This window comes from Carcharodon carcharias, chromosome 17, assembly GCF_017639515.1.
Source record: "Carcharodon carcharias isolate sCarCar2 chromosome 17, sCarCar2.pri, whole genome shotgun sequence".
NCBI lineage: Eukaryota > Metazoa > Chordata > Chondrichthyes > Lamniformes > Lamnidae > Carcharodon > Carcharodon carcharias.
In genome coordinates, this window is record NC_054483.1 from 70785281 (window position 1) to 70809153 (window position 23873).

The 23873-nt window shown below is 39.4% G+C and overlaps 1 protein-coding gene across 2 annotated transcripts in view; it reads right to left on the reverse strand.

The window, feature by feature from the left end:
* The window catches only part of vwa2 (von Willebrand factor A domain containing 2), a 91153-nt gene that overhangs the window by 37974 nt on the left and 29306 nt on the right, over window positions 1-23873 (reverse strand). For both annotated transcript variants that reach the window (XM_041210293.1, XM_041210292.1), the window contains exons 3-8: window positions 23742-23816; window positions 20904-21037; window positions 9132-9241; window positions 7001-7195; window positions 4573-4706; window positions 911-1043 (exon numbers count right to left, since the gene is read on the reverse strand). In XM_041210293.1, coding sequence (XP_041066227.1) covers window positions 911-1043; window positions 4573-4706; window positions 7001-7195; window positions 9132-9241; window positions 20904-21037; window positions 23742-23816 — 781 coding nt within the window. The remainder of the gene's footprint in view (window positions 1-910; window positions 1044-4572; window positions 4707-7000; window positions 7196-9131; window positions 9242-20903; window positions 21038-23741; window positions 23817-23873) is intronic.

The following is a 23873-nucleotide window of genomic DNA, read 5'->3' on the forward strand; positions in this document are numbered from 1 at the left end:
TTCACTTTCTGTAAAATGATGTCCAAATCTGAAGGATAATCTGTGCTTTTAACTCCCTGGTTTGCTCTCTGTGAGAATGTGACAATGTGACAGCTGCTTACCCTGTTTGACGACATCACAGTTGCTAGATGCTTTGAGATCCCTTTGACTTGGTACTAGGATCTAACTAATATTGGCAAAGGGGAAATTCATACCACAGAGAGGCTAAATTTTTGTGCGCACCTTTCTTCGATGTGAGTGCTATCACTTCGCTTGACTGTGAAATCCATGTCAGTATGTCACTTCTTCAAGTGAATTTTTGTTATATTGTCAATCAAAGCTTTAAGAAGTTACCGATGGCTATCATGATTATCTCATGCACCTCTAATTATTCAGCAATTTTACCTTAAATTACATAGCTCACCCATGACTTAGACTAGTCATAGTTACCTGATTTATTGTGCTGTCCTTTCTTATTACATTGTCTACCCTCCAGGTCCTGCCACCACTTGCCTATCTAAGGGTGATTGTAAAATTCTGGTGAGAGCCTCTTTACTTCTTCTCTCACTTCTTCAACTATTTAGGGTGCCTACCAGAATGATCCAACTCAACCTCTGCTAACCAATTCATTTTCTACAGATTTTTCTAACAAATGCTCCACTCTCCTCTCACACTGCTCAGGCTTGATATGATAACTCATAGAGTTATACAGCACAGAAACAGGCCCTCCAGCCCATCGTGTTCATGCCAGCCATCAAGCACCTATCTATTCTAATCCCATTTTCCAGCACTTGGCCCCTAGCCCTGTAACCATTGATCATTTCGTGAACTTAAGCAGGATCAATCTCAGCCTTTAGAAGAGACTTTGTTCTTCAATGCTTTACAGCTCTTATTTTCCTACCATGTTCCATTACAGGAAAATATTACTAACCTGTAATACGGGCAGAGAGTTGAGAAAGGCCCACCGTATCCATTTGATCCCTTCCAACACATGAAATTTCCTTTAAACTCCTTCACAGTTTCTAGTGACTTACGTTGACAGAAGTGGGTTTCAAGTTTACAAGCTGAAAGAAACCACATTGCAATGTTTTAGTTGTACTTCCACAAATGTTTGAAGATCAATTTGCAAATTTTTGAAGATTGGCTGTTAAAATTATTTTGTTTTTTGCAAGGAAATTGACACTTTAAAAAAATGGGAAACACTCTGAAAATATTCCTCCGGCTTTCCTTCCCCTTTAATAAGTTAGACTAGCCTAAATTGCATTTAGGCAGGGGCAGGGCAGGGGCGGTGAGGGGAGGGGAGGGGAGGGGAGGGGCGGGGAGAGGCGGGAAGGGGTGGGGAGGGGAGGGGAGGGGCGGGGAGGGGTGGGGAGGGGCGGGGCGGGGAGGGGCGGGGAGGGGCAGGGAGGGGAGGGGCGGGGCAGGGAGGGGAGGGGCGGGGCAGGGTGGGGGGGAGGGGCGGGGAGGGAAGGGGCGGGGAGGGGTGGGGCAGGGGAGGGGGCCGAAGAAGTCGTCTGTGCTCCTTAAGGGCAAGAAGAAATCCGTCTGGAGGTTCACTCTCAACCTCTCCAACCCAGTGGAAGATGGGATCCTCAACTGCAGCAACTTTGGTTGTCTTCCCTATTCTGCCTAGGGTTTCCTTCCCTAGTGTCCCATGATTTTGTTTTCCATAACAGGAGCAGTTTCTGCGGGAGAAGGTGAAGGTTGGTGGGAAGGCCGGAAACCTGGGCAACATCGTCCAGATTGAGAGCCTGAAAAACAAGATCACTGTCACCTCAACCAGAAAGTTCTCCAAAAGATACCTGAAGTACCTGACCAAAAAGTACCTGAAGAAGAACAATCTGCGAGACTGGCTGCGGGTTATAGCCTCCGATAAAGAAAGCTACGAGCTCCGCTACTTCCAAATCAGCCAGGATGAAGAGGAGTCCAAAAGCGAGGATTGAAGGGGGCTTTGCATCCACGGGTCTAGGACCCATGTACCAAAGGAGTGTGGTTTTCAGAGAACATCTATATAAAAAGTTATTAACTTATTAATAAATCACTAGTTTCGCAGAAAAAAAATAAATAGAATCAGATTGGTTTATTCTCGAAAGAGTGTAAATAGACTCAGACAAAAAGTGTGGTTGTTGGATTTTGGAGCTTGTTATGTGTAAATAAATATGCAAGTGTGTAAAGCTTGACCCCTGTTCTATCCATCATCAACTGGCTTCCTGGAATAAAACAGGTATGGGCCCATTTTCCCAGCAATCTAAGTGTGATTTAGAGTTGAATTTGTATTTGAAAAATACTTCATCTGAAATGTGAACCTGATATTCGTCTGAAGATTATGACGGGCAGGTTTAAACTACTTATGGGCTGATTCTCAATTGTAGTGCTTAATTGGTGGGCAATGGGTGAAGTGATAACTCTGCCTGCCCAATGGCACAGAAGAAATGCCTGAACCATTTTCACGGTTCATTTTGAAGTACAAGAACTCAATGGGAACCGATGGTCTGTGTGCTAATTGGACAGACAGGAAATTCAACAGCTGCTCAGCTGAGTCAATCCTCAAGTTAAAGGGGTTGAGATAGGAGACAATCCTGGGGACAAGCAACTGAGCAGCTTGCAATGATGGGAAGATTTTGGTATGGCCTGAATTGTATTTGGGTTCCTCCTAGCCCCACAAAAGATAATGGCAACAAGCTGTTTGCCCATTTTCAGAGCTCCACCTACTGTTACCTGAAAATTGCAGCCAGGTCCTACAGTGTAGAACCTCAATTTAAATATTTAAATATAGCCTGATTCGGGCACAAACAATAGCTACCCATATTAAAAAATAATAAATATATTACAATAATAAAGCCTGAGTCCTGAAGAAAAGACAAGAAAATGTCAACTTTATGCAAAATACAATGTTAAAATAAATCCTTGGGGTGATTTACATCTGGTTGTTGATCCATTAACATTGAAAAAGGGGGTGGTAAGCAAACATTTTTGCAAGTCTAACTCTTCCACTGGGTCTAAAGTTTTCTTCGATGGTTAGATTCTCCCTTGTCGGAGACGGTTATTTCCTGGCACTTGAGTAACATTTGTGCCTCACAAGTGCCGAACAATAACCATCTCCAACAAGAAAGAATTTCCCCTTGACACTCAATGGCATTTCCATCGGTGAATTTCCCCACTATCAACATTGTGGAGGGTTACCATTCACCAGAAACTGGACTAGAACAACCATATAAATACTGTGTCTAAAAAAGCAGGTCAGAGGCTGGGAATTCTGTGGTGAGTAACACACCTCCTGACTCCCCAAAGCCTGTCCACTCTCTGCAAGGCACCAGTCAAGGGTGTGATGGAATACTCTCCACTTAGCTGGATGAGTGCAGCTTCAACAACACTCAAGAAGCTCAGCACTATCCAGGACAAAGCAGCCCACTTGATTGGCACCCCATCCACCACCTTAAACATTCACTCCCTCCACCACCAACACACACTGACAGCACTGTGGGCCATCAACAAGATGCATTCACCAAGTCACCAGGGCTCCTTCGACAGCATCTTCCAAACCCGTGACCTCTACCACCTAAAAGAACAAGAGCAGCAGATGCACGGGAACACTACCAGCTATAAGTCTATTCCAAGTCACTCACCATCCTGGCTTGGAACTGTATTACAGTTCCTTCACTGTCTCTGGTTCAAAAACCTGGAACTCCCTTCCTAACACTGAGTGTTCTTACAACCTATGAACTGCAGCAGTTCAAGAAGGCAGCTCACCATCACCTTCTCAAGGGCAATTAGGGATGGGCAATAAATGCTGGCCTAGCCAGCAACACTCACATGCCATGAATGAATTTTTTTAAAAGGCCCAGTGGAAGAGACTTGCAAAAATGTCTGCTTACCACCACTCCCCCTGCCCTGTTTTTTAGTGTCAATGGTCAACAGGCAGATGCAAATCATCCTATGTAGTTATTCTACCATTGTATTCTACATAAAGTTGACACGCTTTCTTATCTTATGGTATGCCTCAGGACACAGGCTATATTATTGCTCAAAAAAATGTTACCAAAGCTTTTATCTTGCACTCATCAGGACAAATTAAAGGATGCCAAATTTCAAATGATTGCTACAATTTATATTATGTAGAAAAGGGTGCTGAGTGGTTGGCAAGTTGACTCCAATTGTCTGAGACGTTGCCAAGCTTTTTGAAAAGGCTTTTGAATTACCTGGACGCACGGGGAGCTTATAGATACATGCATTGAGGATCTTGTACTATTAAAACTGTTGCACTATGGCGCTCTGGTATTATACATAATAAGAAAGGAATACAAGAACCTTTACAGATGGTGGAAGTTCTAATTGAGAAACTGTGAGCACTTATTTTGTTTTGCATTTATTAACCATTTTTAAAATTAACTATTGTTTTTCAACATGACAGTTGACACATGAACACCTGGAATTAAGGTTTAATTTGAATATATAGAGCTTAAACTACTTCCTAAAGCAATCAGAGCAATAGCACTCTAGGCTTCAGGTTAAGTGATGACATCTATCCATAGATTGCAAGCTGATAACAAGCTGTTAAAGGCATGTTTTATGTTAAAACAGTTTGTAGATTACCTGGAGGAATAGCTGAGCAGACGTCAGAGCTGGTGAGTGTGCTGTACAGACCATTGACAGCATCATCAAAGTGCTCTGCAAACAAAACATGGCTCTCCGTGGGTTCACTAGCCAGTGTGTACAGCTCATCCCAACTGCCGGAAGATTAAGAGTTAGAGTAGGTTTCAAATGGGCACAACCACACATTGATGCTAGTTTAATAATTATTGGCTACAACATAATAAAGTCTACAATGTTCAATTTTAACAACACGTGTACATTGTGGTCATTATGCTCGATTACTTGACAGGTAAATCCATTTTCAAACAAAATGATGGGTAAAAGCAATGCCATTAAACTTTACTTACAGTATAACACTATCAGTTAATTTGGTTATTTAAGTTACTTGCCCCAACTACTGAAACCAGTCATCAATGCATGAGTTTTATATAAACACATAGATAAATATATAAAATACAACAGTTGGAATTATAATCTGCATATCCTTCCACTGGCTAAAAAATGTCCAAATGAGCAGAAAATCTACTTGCCCCATGAGGTACATGACCGCTACCATTTAGAAAGACAAGGGCAGCAGACACATGGGAACACCCAGGGTCCATACCCTGGTCCACTCCTCCATCACCCCCTACTCCTGAACCCCCTCCTACGGCACCACCCCATGCCCACACAAAAGATGCAACACCTGCCCCTTCACTTCCTCTCTCCTCACCGTCCAAGGACCCAAACACTCCTTTCAAGTGAAGCAGCATTTCACTTGCATTTCCCCCAACTTAGTCTACTGCATTCGTTGCTCCCAATGTGGTCTCCTCTACATTGGAGAGACCAAACGTAAACTGGGCGACCGCTTTGCAGAACACCTGCGGTCTGTCCGCAAGAATGACCCAAACCTCCCTGTCGCTTGCCATTTTTAACACTCCACCCTGCTCTCTTGCCCACATGTCTGTCCTTGGCTTGCTGCATTGTTCCAGTGAAGCCCAACACAAACTGGAGGAACAACACCTCATCTTCCGATTAAGCACTTTACAGCCTTCTGGACTGAATATTGAATTCAACAACTTTAGGTCGTGAGCTCCTTCCCCCATCCCCACCCCCTTTCTGTTTCCCCCTTCCTTTTTTTTCCAATAAATTATAAAGATTTTCCTTTTCCCACCTATTTCCATTATTTAAAAAAAAAAACACCCCCACTAGAGCTATACCTTGAGTGCCCTACCATCCATTCTTAATTAGCACATTCGTTTAGATAATATCACCAACTTTAACTTTAACACCTATGTGTTCTTTTGTACTATTGTTGTTGACATCTTTTGATGATCTGCTTCTATCACTGCTTGTTTGTCCCTACAACCACACCCCCCCACCTCTCTCTCTCTCTCTCCACCCCCCCACACACACACACCTTAAACCAGCTTATATTTCAACTCTTTCTTGGACTCGAACTCAAGTTCTGTCGAAGGGTCATGAGGACTCGAAACGTCAACTCTTTTCTTCTCCGCCGATGTTGCCAGACCTGCTGAGTTTTTCCAGGTAATTCTGTTTTTGTTTTTGACATGAGAACACCACCACCTGGAAGTTCCCCTCCAAGCCACTCACCATCCTGACTTGGAACTATATCATTATTGCTTCACTGTCACTAGGTCAAAATCCTGGCACTCACTCCCTAACAGCACTGTGGCTGTATCTACACCACATGGATTGCAGCAGTTCAAGAAGTCTGCTCACCACCACCTGCTTAAGGGCAATTAAGGATGGGCAATAAATGTGATGCCCACATCCCATGAATGCATAAAGAAAAGCACCAACAAGAGCACACACATGGTTTAATCGCTTCATCACAGAATAATTTCTCCTCTTCAAATAAAAACTTAAAAAAATTAAATCACAGTCATAAAAAACCTAACTGTTTAACTTACAAGATGAAAAATTGTTAGCCCACGTGCAGAATTTGTTACCTCAAGTAGATTGAAAGAATTTCACAGTGAAATGTTATCTTCAAAATCCATCTTGAATTCCAAAATGACCTTTTGGTCAATGACATTTTAATCTCATACCCTTGTGGCTACAGTTTCAACACAGCCTATCAGCCCAACTGAGAAGCAGTGTAAGGAAATGTAACATTCTTGCAGGAATCATCACCATGATGTTTGTTATGCTATCTTCACAAAGTTATTTTGTTTTGTACGTTTAATTTATTTTCAGCACTTTTTTAAGCATTTTTTTTTTAGAAGATAAAAGGAAAGGCGTTTAGCTCCAAAGTCATTAAAAATCTAAAAGCAGTGATTTCCCTAAACAATAGATTGGACTGCAATAATCTTAGAAGCTCAAGTGCAAAATTTGCTGGGAAAATGATGCTTGGTACTAATCAGGAACCCATTCTAACAGACCATCATTCATACTACTCCACACAGAACTGAAGGAAGTTCCTCACCTTGGAAACTTGACTCCAACAGCGAATACAGTTATTCCAGTTTCTTTCAGTTGCATTGCTGCCTGTAGCACATTACCTTGAGATTTGCCATCAGTAAGAATTATAAGAATTCGAGGAATAGATGAATTCCTTGAACCAGTAAAACCTTTATGAAGAATGTACTTCAAAGCCAGGGCTGTCTGTGTACTTCCGCCTCTGAGTTAATAAAGCAAACAGGACTAATGAAAGTGGTTAATAATATATGGAATTTTAAAATATCCTTGATCTACTCAGTTCTATATTTATTCTTAGGTACAATGATAACAAGGAAACCAATAGTGTTAATAACAAATAATTTGTTCATTTTGTAGAATCTGCGATCACAGTGTAAATCCATCAATTCATTGGGAATAACAATGACAAGTAAGTTTATCAAGTTTTAAATTTCCTATTCTACTTCATCTGAAAATATTCCAATCATATTTAATTTCGACTTGTAAAGATTCCACAAATGGCCAAGACTTTTCATCTCTCTTTGTTTGAAGTCAGCCACAAATCTGCTCTTAATTAAATGTCAAATAAATAACATCGGCTAAAAGTATTAGAGTGGATTTACGCAGTTTTGCACAAGTGCATTGGCTCTATGCCTACCAACTGATGCTAATAACATTCTGTGCCTCAGAGGGAGGGCACCAGATTTACTTTGTAAACAAAAAATATCTTCGGCAGTTCACTCAAGTGCACAAACCCCATTCACACATTTAACTATGAATTTTTTTTTTGAAAATTTGCACTAATATTTATTCATTTAAACAGAGTTTAATCCATATCTGCTGTGGAATGAATATTCCCAACTCCTGGTGCTTTAAAGATAGTTACAAAGTGATTAGATGGTGGTCTAGGGTAATGCCCATTTCCTCCCCTCGTCCCCATAGGAAAATTCCTAAGCCCTAAATTTCCTTGGAACGAGGGGGATACTCCCAGTGAAGAACTAGCAGGAGTACAGCTTGGGTAAAGCAAATTCAAGCAGGATAATGGCTTGCCGCCCAGATGAACTACTACCCTCAGCTTCTGTTGGGGTCTGTGATGGTGAACCTCCACCTGCCCTAGACATGGCCTGTGAGTTTAGAGGAGGGATTTTGCACGCTGGAATTCCCTCCACTCCCATCCCTATCCCATCCAGTGATCCGGGCGGCAGAGAGAACATGGCATACAAATCAGTGTAAGTCAGGGCAGAAGTGGAGCCCACCAAGGTCTCCAGTTCAGGGTAATGGCCCGTGAGACACTAGGAATCTGGCTAAAATGTTAGATCAATCCACTGACAACAAAACGCACTTGGCAACCCCCAAAAGCGCCCATTGAGCATTCTATTTCCTGCCATTCCAGAAGGATGCATCTTCAAGATGCATCTAGACTGGCACAGGCACCTGGCAAAACCACACTAGTGAACTGAGCCTGCTCTAACCTAACTGATACTTCAGTCTGGTCAGAAATAGAAGTTGGTGCTACATACACATCCAAAACAGCAAGCCAGGCCAAAGGATTTTGATCTCTGCTAACCTGAGGTTAAGGACTGCATACAGAGGATTGTATGCACTACCATTCCGTGGCACAATGCGCTGGGATTCCAACATACATTATTAGTATAGGAGGGGGAATGAAAATGTTTTCAATTTCTCTGATATTATTATGCATAAATGGATAAAAAAAATAATAAAATTGCAGAAATCTAGGTCAAAGCTGTAATATCTCCCAGGTGTAAGGAAGTAAGAAAATGATAAATTTTCCTCTTCACTCCATCATATAAAGCACACAATTGATAAATAACATGAAAGCAAAATATTGTGAATGCTGGAAATCTGAATTAAAAATGAACAATGTTGGAAATACTCAGGAGGTCAGGCATCTGTGGAAAGAGAAAAACAGAGTTAACAATTTTGTTCGATGGTCTTTTGTCAGAACTGGAAAAAGTTAGAGATGTGACAGGTTTTTAAGAAAGTACAGAGGCATGGAAAGGGGGATATTTCCAGCATGTTCTGTTTCAATCATAAATATGTTTGGGCCTCAAAGATTTGACTGTAGATATTAGTAACAGTCGTTAAAGATCTATCAAATAATATACTTTCAGAAAAAAAACAGGATGGTAACATACCTGAATATAATTCTTCTAAGTTGTTCCTTTACTTCTTCCTTTGTCAAGTAGGAATTCAGATAAAATTCAAACTTAGGTGTCGAACTGTACTGGATTACTCCAACTCTGACCTGCAAGGAGAAAACTGTTTACTTTAAAAATGATTTCAGAATTAAAGGATTAACCTTTTTACTGGCCCAGATCTTTCCACATGAACTGAGCCCCAGTATGCTAAGGGGCATTGCTTGTGAAAGGCTTAATGATCAGCACTGTTGCTATTGTATGGGTTCCAACCAATGCACAAATTGACATGCACTTACTGGAATGAGAGTGGACTGTGTCTTTCCTAAACAGGCATATAATATGTGGCACTGGATGCCAAAATATTTTCACTGAATTCCAAAGCACAGCCATTGAAAAGGAACCCAGTTGAAATGACAGAAGCTCTATAGTGGGCCTAAATTACAGCTAGAGCATGAAGAATGCAGTTTGCAAGATGAGTCTCAACCCCCTCCAAGGTTTTAGATCTAAAGCTCCAACTCTGGGTAAGCAAAATATAGCTAACACACTTTGCAAAGTGCACTTATTTAAAAGCTGTGGCCATGGCTATTTTGTTTGTGCTGATCTATACATAAGGAGTACATCACCAAAATGACACAACCTCATAAAGCGCATGTTGATTAATGATACACTGTTAATAGGTATGCCTTTTCAACAGAAATGATTGCTCAGAAGGAACTCAGTTTCTTTGCATTTTACCATATTTCAATAGCAAGGGAAATTTGACAAAGGGGAACCTCTGCATACCAAAATGACAGTCTCTCATTATATAAGCTGTATCACTTTTAAACTTCCAAAGCTATTTTCCAGTTGATGCAAGCTAACATTTCACATCAGTGTAACAATTCCATGAATAAAAGACAAACAAGTTTAACTTAGTGCTCTAAGAAAATTAATTTGCAAAGCTCAGTGGCATTTCAAACAAAAAAATGAAGAGTCCATAATACATAGAACTTGCTGAATATTTCAGCAGTGATGGATGGTGGCCTTTTTGACAGCTGAAACACAGCTATACACACCTACCCAAGCCAGCATGCTTTCATTACAATGAGCCATTTGCACATTTAAAGGGCATTTTGTTTGGCTCATGGCTTTCTTCTTATAATGAAAAATAGCTAAGTTAAAGAAAAGCGGAGAACAAGTAATCAGGTGGGAAGAGAGGGAGGCAACAGCTACTTTGGCAAAGCCTATTCATTTTCTTAAAACTTGTTTTTCTCATTAGGTTCTTTACAAACCCCCATATGGTTAGGGACCATGATGGGAGGAGTGCTCAGTTAATTCTAGCCTCACTTCTGCACATGATGCAACAATAGTTTAAATGTTTAATTCATCCATAAAACTGGCCAATTGTTTACCATTGACACTGTTATTCCCAGCATAAAAAGGCTCTAAACAGGCTTCTTTCAGTAAACACACAAAAAATTGATTTATGATAAAGCAAACTTATTTTTTAAAAGTTATAAAACTGGTTAACATACAAGTTGTAGTTTAGAAGTGTAACGATTTTTTTCCACATTTTAAAAAAGTTTTTCAAACCCCCACACACTCACACACAAACACAAAACAGGACAAAACAAATAAAGACCCCTACAGAGGCTGGAGTATGGGAACGTTTCTTTTAAAAGGATAACATTTGAAAAGATTTCAACCTTGTTGATCTAACAGAATTCTGGTCACAATGGACGTCCAGTTCTTTTAGACAGATATTTGGTGCAACTGTCCTTGATGACTGTTACTTATCACACCTTTGCAAACTTTAAAAAAAAAAGACAAGTTATTGTGATGAGACATTTCTGATGAAAGTTTCACTCACTCTAGTCTGCATGTAACACAACGGTGGGGCAGAGAGAGAGAGAGAGAGTCTTCTTCTTGCTCCTAAGGCACGTACAAACTCTGAGAATTTCAAAGAGTAAAACATTCAGAGAATACTGTTTTCATCAGCAAGAGACTTTAGCTGAGCAACAGCGGTTCTTTGTTAACTTAGATATACAAAGCATCTCTTTCCCTCTCCAGGTGTCTCCGCTGGACATCTCTTTTGACCCGTGGTTTCTTGAGGAATGGCATATTCACAGCCACAAATTAATCTTGCAGACTTTTAAAAGTAACTCGGAAGGGAGAATGTCCAAAATTCAACGTCCTTTAAATTTTCCAAAAACATGCCTCCACCAGTAAGGAATGAAACCCAATTTTCAAAGTGTCTCATTACAAAACATAAAGGAAAAACATATACAACATACATATAAATATTTTAAACATGCACTCACCCATTCTCACTCACTCCTTATGCAGAATCTCTGTACAGATTCTGAGCCTTTGATTTCTATATTATACGAACATAAGTTACATTCTGGATAACGCATCAGCAATTATATTATCTCTTCCAGTAATATGGACAACGTTCAAATTATAAGGCTGTAGTAGCAAACTCACTCTTGGCAAGGTTTATTGAGATCTACTGACTGTAATTTTTTTTTTTAAATAGGACTTCTAATTAATTTAAGTGATCATTCCAACTGCTGCTGTATACCAATACATCATCCAGGTAAACCACATAGTTAGGAACTTTGGTATAGCTTGATTCATTAGTCTTTGGAAAGTGGCTGGAGCATTTTTTTTAGCCGAATGGCACCACTCAGCATTGGTATAGGCCATTCGCTGTGACAAAAGCTGACATCTCCTTAGCTTGTGATGTTAAAGGTACATGCCAGTGTTCTGTCAATAAATTCACCTTAATGAGGAAAATGGCACTACCAAACCTGTCAATACAATCTTCTAAATGAGGGAATGGGTAAGTGTCTGTTTTTGTTGCTGCATTAACCTTTCTGTAATCTATACAGAATCTGGTTGAGCCACCAGGCTGAGGCACTAACACTGCTGGATACTAACACTGCTTTGACTGGGTTCAATCATGTGATTTTTCAACATGTGTGGGTTTTTTCTTCTACCTGAGCCTGATTCTCTGGGCTTAAATGATAAGGGTGTTGTTTTATAGGAGAAGACCTCCCTACATCCACATCATGCATGGCTAAAGTTGTACGTCCTGGTTCATCCCTGCAGATTCCTTTGAATTTCATATGTGACCTCACCTTGTTGTCCTACCTCAAAGTATGAGAACATGTTATCCAACTGTCCTAATATTTCAGAATTAGTTAATCGTATAGCAGCAAGTTCAATAGGTGAACTCAACCTCTTCCTGCCTCACTCTCACTGTCTCCTTCATCCTCCACTCCCCTTACTACCTGACATATCTGCTCCTTCCTATCCTCCTCCCTGCGACGGTACGGTTTCGACATGTTGATGTGACATAGCCGATTCTTTGTCCTGTGATTTGGGATGTCTATCAAATTATTTACCCTACTAACCCTCTTGTCTACCTTGTATGGACTACTGAACCGTACTATCAGAGGATCCTCCTGTAAAGGAAATGACACTAACATTTTATCCCCTGGTTGAAATATTCAGGTCTCAGTTTTTTTATAATCTGCCCATTCTTTCATCTTTGTTTGAGAAACTTTAAGATGTTCTTGAGCCACTTTGCAGGCTCCCAGGTACATAATCTAGCATACAGGATTTGTCCCTCTGCCCTAAAAACTTTTCTTTGATTAATTTCAGTGAACCTCTTATCTCATGTCCATAGATTAATTCAAAAGGACTAAAACCAGTAGATTCATTCAGTGAATCTCGAGTGGTAAATAAAAGAAAGTCCAGTCCTTTAATCCAATCATGGGGATATTCATGACAATATGCTTTAGTCATTGTTTTGAGAGTTTGATGATACCTTTCTAAAGTTCCCTTTATGCCAGGGACTTTAACTGTTTTATACCCAAACTACTCATCATGTTTTGAAAAATTTTAGACATAAAATTGGAACCTTGATCTGTTTGGATCTCCATCGGTAATCCATATCTAGTGAAAAATTGGGTTAACTTCTCTACCATGAGCTTAGCTGTAATCATCCTCAAAAGGATAGCCTCTGGAAATCAAGTTGTCATATCCATAATAGTGAGGATATACTGGTGTCCCACTTTCAGTAATGGTCCCACACAGCCTATTATCACCCTACTAAATGGTTCTCGTAAAACTGGTATGGGAATTAAGAGTGCCAGTTTGTTTGTAGGCTGTGGTTTTCCCACCGCCTGGCACATATGGCACCATGTCCTTGTGAAGACCTGGCCAGTAAAAATGTTGACTTATGTGTGCTTGGGTCTTTCAGATCCATATCTGTCCTGTCATAGGAATCTCATGAACTATCCTTAATATTTCCTGACAATATTTGGGCAGTACTACTACCTGATGAACCACCATCCACACTTCATCTGCAAGTCTGTAAGGAGGTCTCCACTTCCTCATCAGAATCCCACTTTTAATATAATAGCATTCCGGAACCTCTTTTGTTCCAACATTAGTTTGAGCCGATTGTGCCAATTTACGTAACTCTGGATTGGCTTGCTGAGCCTCAATCAGCGACAACTTACTGAACCTTTCCTTCGGATTGTCCAAATCCCCAAATATCTGTCTGTGGTGCCAATTTTACTCTTTGACGATGGAACTTGTTTAGCCATTGCTACACAAGGAGGAAAAATTCCTGGAATCTTTTCCTGCAACTGCTCTGTCTCCTTGACTTCACTTGGTCCTTCTGTAATTACTGAAGAAGCTATTACTTACACTCCAGCTAAATCATTTTCGAGGAGTAAGTTGATTCCGTCTACAGGCAAACTATGAACAAACACCTAGGCCTTCGGACGTCACGCCTTTCTGGTCTGAGGAGGAGATTTCAGCACATTCCCATTTGTCCCTTCTCTTCCCTGGCTACTTGCCTTCCTTTCACCCTCCCACTTTCTATCCTTTTCGGGTTTGTGGGGTGATGGGAAAAGGGTTTGGATTTATGGACAAGCTTGTAATCATCAGGCATGTCTGCTGCCTGCCTAGCTTTTGAAACCTTCTGGTTCTCTACATGAGTTCTTACTACTGGAGGGAGTGAATTTTTAAATTTCTCCAGGAGAATTATTTCCCTAAGGGTCTTACATATGACTACTACCTTTATTGCCCATATCCAACGACCAAAGTTACTTTGCTTTACCCTCTCAAATTCAATGTAAGTCTGCCCAGGCTGTTTCCCTATGTTTTGAAACATAGCCTCAGGGACCAACTCATATGTACTAAGAATAGCTTTCTTTACTGCATCATAATCCATAGGCACCTCTTCTGAAAGTGATGCATAAACCTCATGAGCTCTGCCCACTAACCTATTTTGCAGGAACAATGTCCAGTTTTCTTTTGGACTTCATTTGCTTAGCTACCTTCTCAAATGAAATGAAGAATGCCTCTACTTCGCTTTCCTCAAACTTGTACAAGCAAATGTACAAATTTAAACATCTCCCCACTGGACTCTGGGTTTGGGATAAGTTCTTCTGTCTGCAAAATGCTCCCCAACATCTGGTGCCTCTGTTTTAAATTCCAGCCTTTTAAGCTGGTATTCCCTTTCTTGTTCCTTCTCTCTTGCCTGAAATTCCAGTTCGAGTTATTTAAATGCTCTTTCCCTTTCTGCTCTTTTCTGTTCAAATTTAAGTTTATCCATTTCTTTTTCCATGTTCAAACTGCTTCATTTACAACCGAATCCTAGCTAACTCAATTGACTTACCCCCTGGAGAATGTGGTCTCTCTTGAATTCCTTCCAATTTCAAATACTGTGCTATTACCTCAACTACATCTGCTTACCTCACCTCTTCGGTTAATCTGCCAATTCCCTTAGCTTAGCCTTGGTTACTTTTTGCAAAACAGTCAGGGATAAATCTTCCATATTATAAAAAGTCAAAGCAACTTCCAAAGCCAAGTCGATTACCAATGAATCCTGCAGGGGGATTTTCTGCACCTGCCCGCAGCCATGATCTTCTGGTCCTGCCGCAAGTCAATGGAATTCTGGCTGGGGTGCCGCCTCGCCCATGGTGGGTCCCGCCCGTGATGAGACCGGAAAATCCCGGCCATGATGTCTGTCTTTTTATCCTTTAACAATTATTATTAATCTGCATCCAATCACTCATTGTCTGTGCTTCAAATCCTGCCTGAGCCCCCATTCTTTTGTTAGTGACCGTGATGGGAGGAGTACTGTTAATTCTAGCCCCACTTCTCCACAGGTCGCGACAATAGTTATAAATGTTTAATTCACCCACGAAACTGGCCAACTGTTTACCGTAGACACTGTTATTCCCAGCATAAAAAGACTCTAACTAGGCTTCTTTCAGTAAGTACAAAAAAAATTGATTTATGATAAAAACAAACTTCTTTTTTAAAACAAGTTATAAAACTGGTTAACATACAAGTTGTGGTTTATAAGTGTAACAATTTTCCTCTATTTAAAAAATACAGATATTCAAACCCTTGTATACACACACACAAAACAGGACAAAACAAGTCCCCTGTAGAGGCTGGAGTATGGGAATGTTTCTTTCAAAAGGATAAAATTCAAAAGGACCTTGATGCTGTTGATCTAACAGAACTCTAGGCACAATTAATTTGTAAGTTCTTTCAGACGGATTTTTGGTGAAACTGTCCTTGATGATTCTTACTTACCTTGGCTTTGCAAACTTTCAAAAAAAAAGTGAGTTATTCTGATGATACATTTCTGATGAACGTTTAACTCAGTCTAGACCACATGTAACATAGGTGGGACAGAGAGAAAGAGAGTCTTCTTCTTGCATCCTGCTTCTACATACACACACTCTGACTGAGAATTTCAAAGAGTAAAATGTTCAGAGAATACTGCTCTCAGACCAGGTGTTTTTAACCAATCAGCAAGAATCTTTAGCCTGGCAAGAGCAGTTCTTTGTTAACTTAGATATACAAAATATATCTTCCCTCGCCAGGTGTCTCTGCTGGACATCTCTGTTGATCCGTAGATTCTTGAAGAATGGCATATTCACAGCCCCAAATTAACCTTGCAGACTTTTAAAAAAGAATGTCCAAAATTCAATGGCCTTCAAATTTTCCAAAAACGGGTTCCTCACAATACCTCCCTTTAACCTCACAGCAAACCCCTCTCTCCTGGCATCAGCTTTGTGCCTTTCCTTCACTGTTGATGGATTAAAAATCTGGAATGCCCTCCGTCCTAACAGCACTGTGAGTGTACCTACGCCAGATGGACTGTAGCAGTTTAAGGGAGCAGCTCACCATTGCCTTCTCAAGGGCAGTTAGGGATGAGCAACAAATGCTGGGCTATAATAAATGTATGCTATCTTACCTCAGGAAACTGAAATTACAGCATGGCTTCTCTACTTAGATTATTTTCCCTTTAATCTTAGGGAATTTGCAAATCATTTGTTTTTGGTTTTACCAACAAATCCAGTTTGGTTTAAAGTCCAATATAAGCGAATCCTGCAAATTCCTTACACTGTCTAAGAAAATCTTTAGCAATTAATTCCTGGCGTAGTCAGGGCCAGTGTAGCCACATCCGTTTTATGTGTATCTTGTTACACACAAGTTTTTTTTGCGTACTAACCATGTTTTTGCTTATTCAACACACTTTAAATTAGTACATTGGATTCACGTTACCGGAACAAAACATCTTTTTGAGTGCAACAAAAAATTAGTTTGGAACAGTATAAGCCTGTATTTTTCAATATATACTTACAATATGTCGCATACCATGAAGCATCCCCTAAGACACCTGCTACTCTTCAGAATTCCAAACTTAATCCTTAGTGTGTAACCTTACACACTAATTAATCTGTGTGATGTGTGATGCTATTTTGGAAGGGTTGGAAGTTAATAAGTAGTAGTTCTTAAAAGTTGACCTTTTTTATTTAACATTAGCATCTGCATCATTTACAAGTCATATGCAGCACATTTCCCATATGACCTCTATATGTTTCTGTAACTTATTTCTACTATTAGACCATGAAGCTGCTCCCTCATCTGAATTTTCTGCCATTACATCAGTGTTAAAGTGGAAATACAATGAATAATCAGAGCATATTAACAGATGGTCATAGATTAGTTACAGGCATGTGTATCCTGACCCTGAACAGCCACATACTTGGGCTTGCCATTGATAGCTGCTTGAGATCAACAGTGCCATTCATTCTCTTAAGTAGTCTTAGTGTCTTATTTTAATGGAAGTTGAACACACTACCTAATACTTATCCCTCAAATCAACATCACTAAAAAAATAGATTGTATGTTCATTTGCAGGAGCTTGATGTGTGCAAATTGGTTGGCTTGTTTCTTGCATTACAGCAGCGACCACACTTCAAAAGTACATCATTGGCCGTAAAGCACTTTGAGAAGTTTTGAGGTTATGAAAATCACTACATAAATGCATGTCTTTCTTTTCATCCTATATCCTTTAGCTACTCAGATCTGAAATAATAGTATCCCCTTGTGATCTGGATTGAATATTTGTGTCTTTCACATGAAAGCGTCTTTCACATGACGGTGTTCCTCCCTGTATCTCTCTTTTTATCTCCCTTGTCATATACTGAAAGGGATCAAAAATTTTCCAACAGAAATAAAAACAGGAAATAAGCAACTTGTTAATTTATCTAGGTAATTTAAAACACTTCACCCACGTTCTGTTGAAAAGTCTAATACAAAAGCAAAATATTGATGCTGGAAATCTGAAATAAAAACAGAAAATGCTGGAAATACTCATTGGAAGTTCTCACAAAAGGTCACCAATGTGAAAAGTTAATTCTTTTTCTTTTTTCACAGATGCTGATAGACCTACTGAGTGTTTCTGCTTTCATTTCAGATTCCCAGCATCCACAGTATTTTCCTTCTTTATTGGACTTTCCATCCTACGGAACTGAAGTGTTTTAATTTCCCAGATAAGTTACAAATTGCTTATTTTTTAGTGTCTAGGAAAAATAACTTCTATTTGGTATATTAACCTCTCATCTAGGTGTCTTGTGAATACACTTTGCTGAAAATCATCAAAACCTGAGTTATTTTCAAATCCTCAATGTGAAAAATTATTAAAGTGCCCTTAAATGTGATAACTTCTGTAAAACATTTGCCATTTATTATTCCATAGAGCAAGAGTGCACATATACCAGGACAGAATATAAGGCATGCCGCACTCATATTTATAATTTTAGCATCAACACTCTATAAAACTGCTGTAAGAGAAAAAATTATCAAAAGAACAAAGCTTTCATTTAAACTCAGTAATATAGATTACAAAAAAAGTCATACAAGGCTTTTCTCCAACTGAAATAGTCATAGATTCCTTCTCACTTGCGAAATTTTTACTGTTTCACTGAGCCTGAGCTTGGTGCAGTTGCTTGCACTGTGGCCTTGGAGTCAGAAGATTGGTTGATATATTCGTGCAGAACTGAGGGATAGCCACATTGTCAGAAGTCCAATTCCCAACCCTTACATTGTCCACAATTGGCACATCAGCTCCCTGTGTTGAGCAAATGGCCCTAACTCATTGCCTTTATTATAGGAGTCAATTACATTGACGCCACTTATAACTTACTAAACCCGCCAAATACTTAGGGCAGCTCAATAAGTCCTTACCCTTTGCATACCAATTTAAACAGCTCTACTGATTTCAGCCAGTCATCAGGCCTTCAAGCAGTTTTGATCAACCATCTACACCTTGTTAATCCAGGTATTTTATTTACGGTGTCAGTTTATAAGGCTGTTCTGATGTCAGGCAAAATTGGGTCTTTAAGCAGTTTCAATCAGCTGCTTGCATCTTGTTAAAACGTTTAGTGATGAGATTCCCAGTGCAATACTTAAGAATTCAGAGAGACATCTGCTCGTAGAAACTTCCTATATAAATATGTTTTTAACTTAGCTATTTGGATTTACCATCCATTGTGCATAGCAGGCAGATCGCTGATAAGGGGATTGCCATGGAGCAGCAAAAGATGAGGACTCTACTGTATTTCTGCCACCAAAAATAATGCTTTTTATTTTACTGATTGTGGAGCCAATGGAGCAGGAGTACTCCTTGTGGCTTCATGAAAGAACTGTGGGCTGCTGACAAACTCCACTCCCACCCACCCACCACTCTCTCCCAGTCTCTCCTGTCTGCATGGTAGGTCCAGTACCAAAGTCCCCACTGGCCAATCTTTGCCTTCCTTTCAAACAACGCATTGCCTTTTGTGGAGCCACTGGCATCCCCTGTGTATCAGTCATGTCCTGATGTCACAAGCAGACTACATACATGCACTCCTCTTGCTCATCAGTTTGTGGTTGCTGCTGAGCTGATGTCCAGCAGAAACCAATTTGTACTTGCTTATATTTATCAAATAATGTTGGGCAATGCCACAGACAATTTATTTATATTTAGAAATGTAATCTGCCCCATTAGTTATTGCAGCGTTTAAGCTGATTGAATTTTCTTATTTTTAGATTGGGCGCTAATTGCAGTTTTTCCCCATTAATGTTAATGCTTAAAGCTTTTTTAAAAAAAAACTGTAGAGAGCTAACAAAAATAAGCCATTTCAAAGGATCACCCAGCAATTGCTCTGATTTATGTTTATGCTTTTTCTCAAACAACTCCAGTACAATAATTTTGTTTCGAGGAAATACAGAAATCTTGTTTCTAAGTTTGCATCCCAATAGACCATTCCACCCAGCAACCTTTACAGATCACTGAGATCAAGATATAAATTCATCAGACTGTCTTCCAGAAGATAGTGAGTGGAAAGGAAAATTGAATGTATAATGGGCAGTTAATCCATTTCTGTGCATCTCGTGCCCTGGCTAAAATTGGATTTCACCTCCCACTGTCTCAAACCGATCTGGATAGCAGTTTGAATGCCAAGTCACCTTTTGTTTCAACAGCTCCAGCTCTTCCTGCCCCCACCCGCCCTCCCGCTGCCCCAGTTAGAAAAATAAGTTGAACAATTGGTCTTATGAATACTTCTACCAAAAACACACTTATACTTGAAACAAAAAATCCCTTCCGAACAAATAGTGAAAAATCCCAAAGTGTGCCCCAGTCACTATAACAACAACTATCAGGAAAGATTGGCCAGGTTGGGGATTCTTTTCTCTCAAAAAGAGAGGACTCAGATGTGGCCTGATAGAAGTCTGTAAATTTTGAAGGGGTCCAATAGAGCAGATATAGAAAAGATGTTTCCACTCCGAAACTAGGAACCATAAATATAAGATAGTCACTAATCTATTAAAGAATTCAGGAGAAACTTCTTTAAACAGGGAGCATTGAGAGCGTACAATGTGTTACTGAATGGATTGGTTGAGGCGAATAATGTAGATGCATTTAAGGGGAAGCTAGTTAAGTACATGAGGGATAGAGGAACAGAAAAACCTGTTGTTAGGATAGGATGAGATGAAGTAAAGTGAGAGGAGGCTCATGTGGAGTCTAAACACCAACAGAGATCTGTTGGGCTGAATGGTCTGCTTCTGGGTTGTTAAATTTGGTGCAGCCACATTCAATCAGAGTTTTGTTTTAATCCAAGCATTGTGTCACGAACGGTTACTTTAATAATTCTAGTTCTATCCCACCAGAATTTCAGAGCCTCTATTTTTCACAGCTTTCACCAAATGGTGATTAATTATTTCAATGTTCTAATTGGGCTTTACAACCAGCAGTTAAAAATAGATCAAGTGATAATAGATGTGCCTGGTTACCATTCATCCAGAAGTCCAGTTCTAGATTATGGAGAGACTCATACATATTTGATATGTGCAACTTGTAAGAATCTGTTCATGTGCCAAGTGGTTATAATCTTTACTAATGAAGAGAGTGTTTGAACTTACCCTGTCAGGATTTATATCAAGAGCATCACAAAGTTTGAATGCAACATGTTTGGATCTTTCGAAGCTTCCTTTGCCAATACTGTATGATCCATCCAGCATGAACAGCAAATCAATGGCTGCAGAACACTGCATCACTACAAAAAATATAGACTTAGATGATTCAAAATTAATCTGAAAGTACTGAGGTTATACACAGCCCACAATAGTAATCTGCAGTGATATTTCTAGCAATATTTTCTTTTGAAAGGCTCCAATAATGCAATCCTCAAATTCAAACTTCTAAATGGCTTCTAGATTGGCTCACAATTGTATTCCAATATATTGTATCATGCACTAGCAGGAGACAGTCTGAAATCTCGGATTCCACAAACCATGATTTTTATACCTTAACTGTGCTACCAGAGGGAGGCACTCTCCCCTGGAGAAACAGAAAAAAAAATCATAAGGCAAGTTACCAGGTGATGTTGCTCTGCTGCACCAGATACTGACTAGGAGCAGGGTATAGCCTGCTTACCCTCCTGTCTGAAGAGTAGCATATGAGGCATTTGAGATGAGAGATATTTAAAAGATGATGACAGTATATCTAACATGCAACTAACATTTTTTTTCACAAATTCATCATATTATTTGAAAGACATGAACAAACTTTCAATTTTTTGTCATCTTTGATCCTACCATCCTTTGCATTGATATTTGTAACTGTTTGTTCAAAATTGTTGAAATAAACATAAACCTCAAACAGAAATGAAATCTAACTACCTATCGGGGCAATTGTGCCTGCTATCAGCATGGCCCGAAGGTTCAATGCTCTGTGAGAATATAGGGCTTTTTTCCATAATTCTTTTAAGCTACAAATGGCAGTATTCATGGAGATAAACAGATTTGACAGTGGATTAAGATACTATCTTTTCCTGAGAAAATGTTTTTTTCTGAATATTTATCATTGCAGTTTCCTCCAATCAGAAGGGCGGGATTGTCAAATTTACTGGCCTAACTAAACAATTGCCATCTGTGAAGTTGCTTATTAGGACGTAGCTGTCTTGGTTTAAGCTGGTGAACCAGATAGTGTGACTTACTCCTGACATTTGAATCTGTTATGGTAACAGTGTTAGATGTTCTCCTCTATTGTCATTTATATTGGTCTAGAGTTTGCTGGAGAAGGGCATCTTGCAGCGTATCCCATTAGCTAGACCTATTGCTATGCCCTTCGGCTCAAAATCATTCTTTACTGCAAGTTGCTGGAAACGTGAGCTGACAGTGACACAAAGGAACAAACAGGACATCAGGGACTTTGGTGAACTATAGGGCCAACAGTCTGTCTCCTTAACCCAATGAGATTTAAGGCTTGAGAAAGAAACATAGGAAATAGGGTGAATTAGAGTTGAATCAGGTATATGAAGAGGGGGAAATAATGGTTGAATTGAGAAAGAAAGAAAAAGAGCCAGAAAGGGAAAGAAAAGAATATTTTAAATTATAAAAACCTCTGACAAAAATTTGCTACCTGTAGCAATGAGGCTCCATAGTTTTGATTGTTCCCTTTCCCAGCAAGAGAGTTTGAGTGGCATTGCAGAAACATAAATCCTGTCTTTAAAATGTAGTTACGCTGCTAAGTACCAGCCCTAACTTTCTGTTGCATGTTTAAGTTGCACTTAATGCACAAATGCAGCAATTTCTTTAAACTCATGGGAAGGTTGAGAGTGAGTTGGCATTTTGGCATTTTGACAAGGCCAATGGTGGAGTGCTGCAAATCAGCTTGCAACTTGTGGTAAGTCATAATTTACTAGGTAGTTGTTCTTCTCCATGAGTTGCTGAATGATTTATGTGGTAATAACAGTGTGCACATTAAATTCACTGTTACAGTGATGGCAAATTCTGGCCCAATATATTTCCTTTCTGCACCTTCCCAAATGTTTTTTTTAAAATAATATACCCAGGAAGTAATGTTAAATTAAGCAATTGTTGCAAGCCAATTATTCCTAGTGTGGCTTTAAATAAAAAAATTACATTAAAAACCTCCATCCTTTTGCACATTGATCAACGGATCATCCATCAATTATGTACATGTTTTGTGTACCATTGTTCATCACAGTTGCTCCCATTGCATCCCATCTGCCACTTCCTAGTCTATCCATTCAGTTTATTTGGACACATTTGAATGATATAATCACAATTTGGCTTGGTATCATCAACAAGTTTACATTACTAAAAACAACCTTCTTTATTCCACTTATGAACAATGCAACTAAATTATATACCCAAGACTGTGCATGTGGTTGGTAAGCCAGTATCTATATAATGCAGGTTTGTATACCAGTTATTTTCATTTCAAAGTGTCTCCGCCTCCTAGCTGATAGAAGCAGAATTGCAGTAACAACTAGCAGATTGGACTTACAAAAGTAAAACATATGGGAAATATAAAATTAAAAGAAAGGAAAATCAATGTAATCCCTTAATTTTTGTAAAATAAATCTGTTATGAAATAAAAAATGTACACCAGCTTCCCAGACTTAATTTTATGCACTCAAATTATACCTGTGGAAGTGTTGTAAGTCATTATCTCTTAGACACATATTTATGCCCAATAGTAGAATTAGGATCTGTTTTGACATGCCAAGTGCATAATTAGGATTTAGGACTATAATGTGAGTCAGCCCCATGTCTAACTTGAAGAAAGCTTGTCTTTAGAGAGTCTCCAGAAAGCCTAAGAACGTATCACACTGTTTCTACCTGTTCTTTGTAAACGTACATGGAATTCTACTTGCTATTTTGAGAACTTTGCAACTTTCCAAATGGCAATTGTTTGGGAAGTTATTTAAATCCAGAAGGAAAGTAACCTACATTGTCCAGCACTGGAAATCTTCACAACTGTTTCATGATCAACGTCAAGTTTTTGCAAGCAGACGGATAACAAGACTGAAATAGAAAAAAACCTTAGGTTAAAACTTGGCAGAATACCACCTTATTCATTTA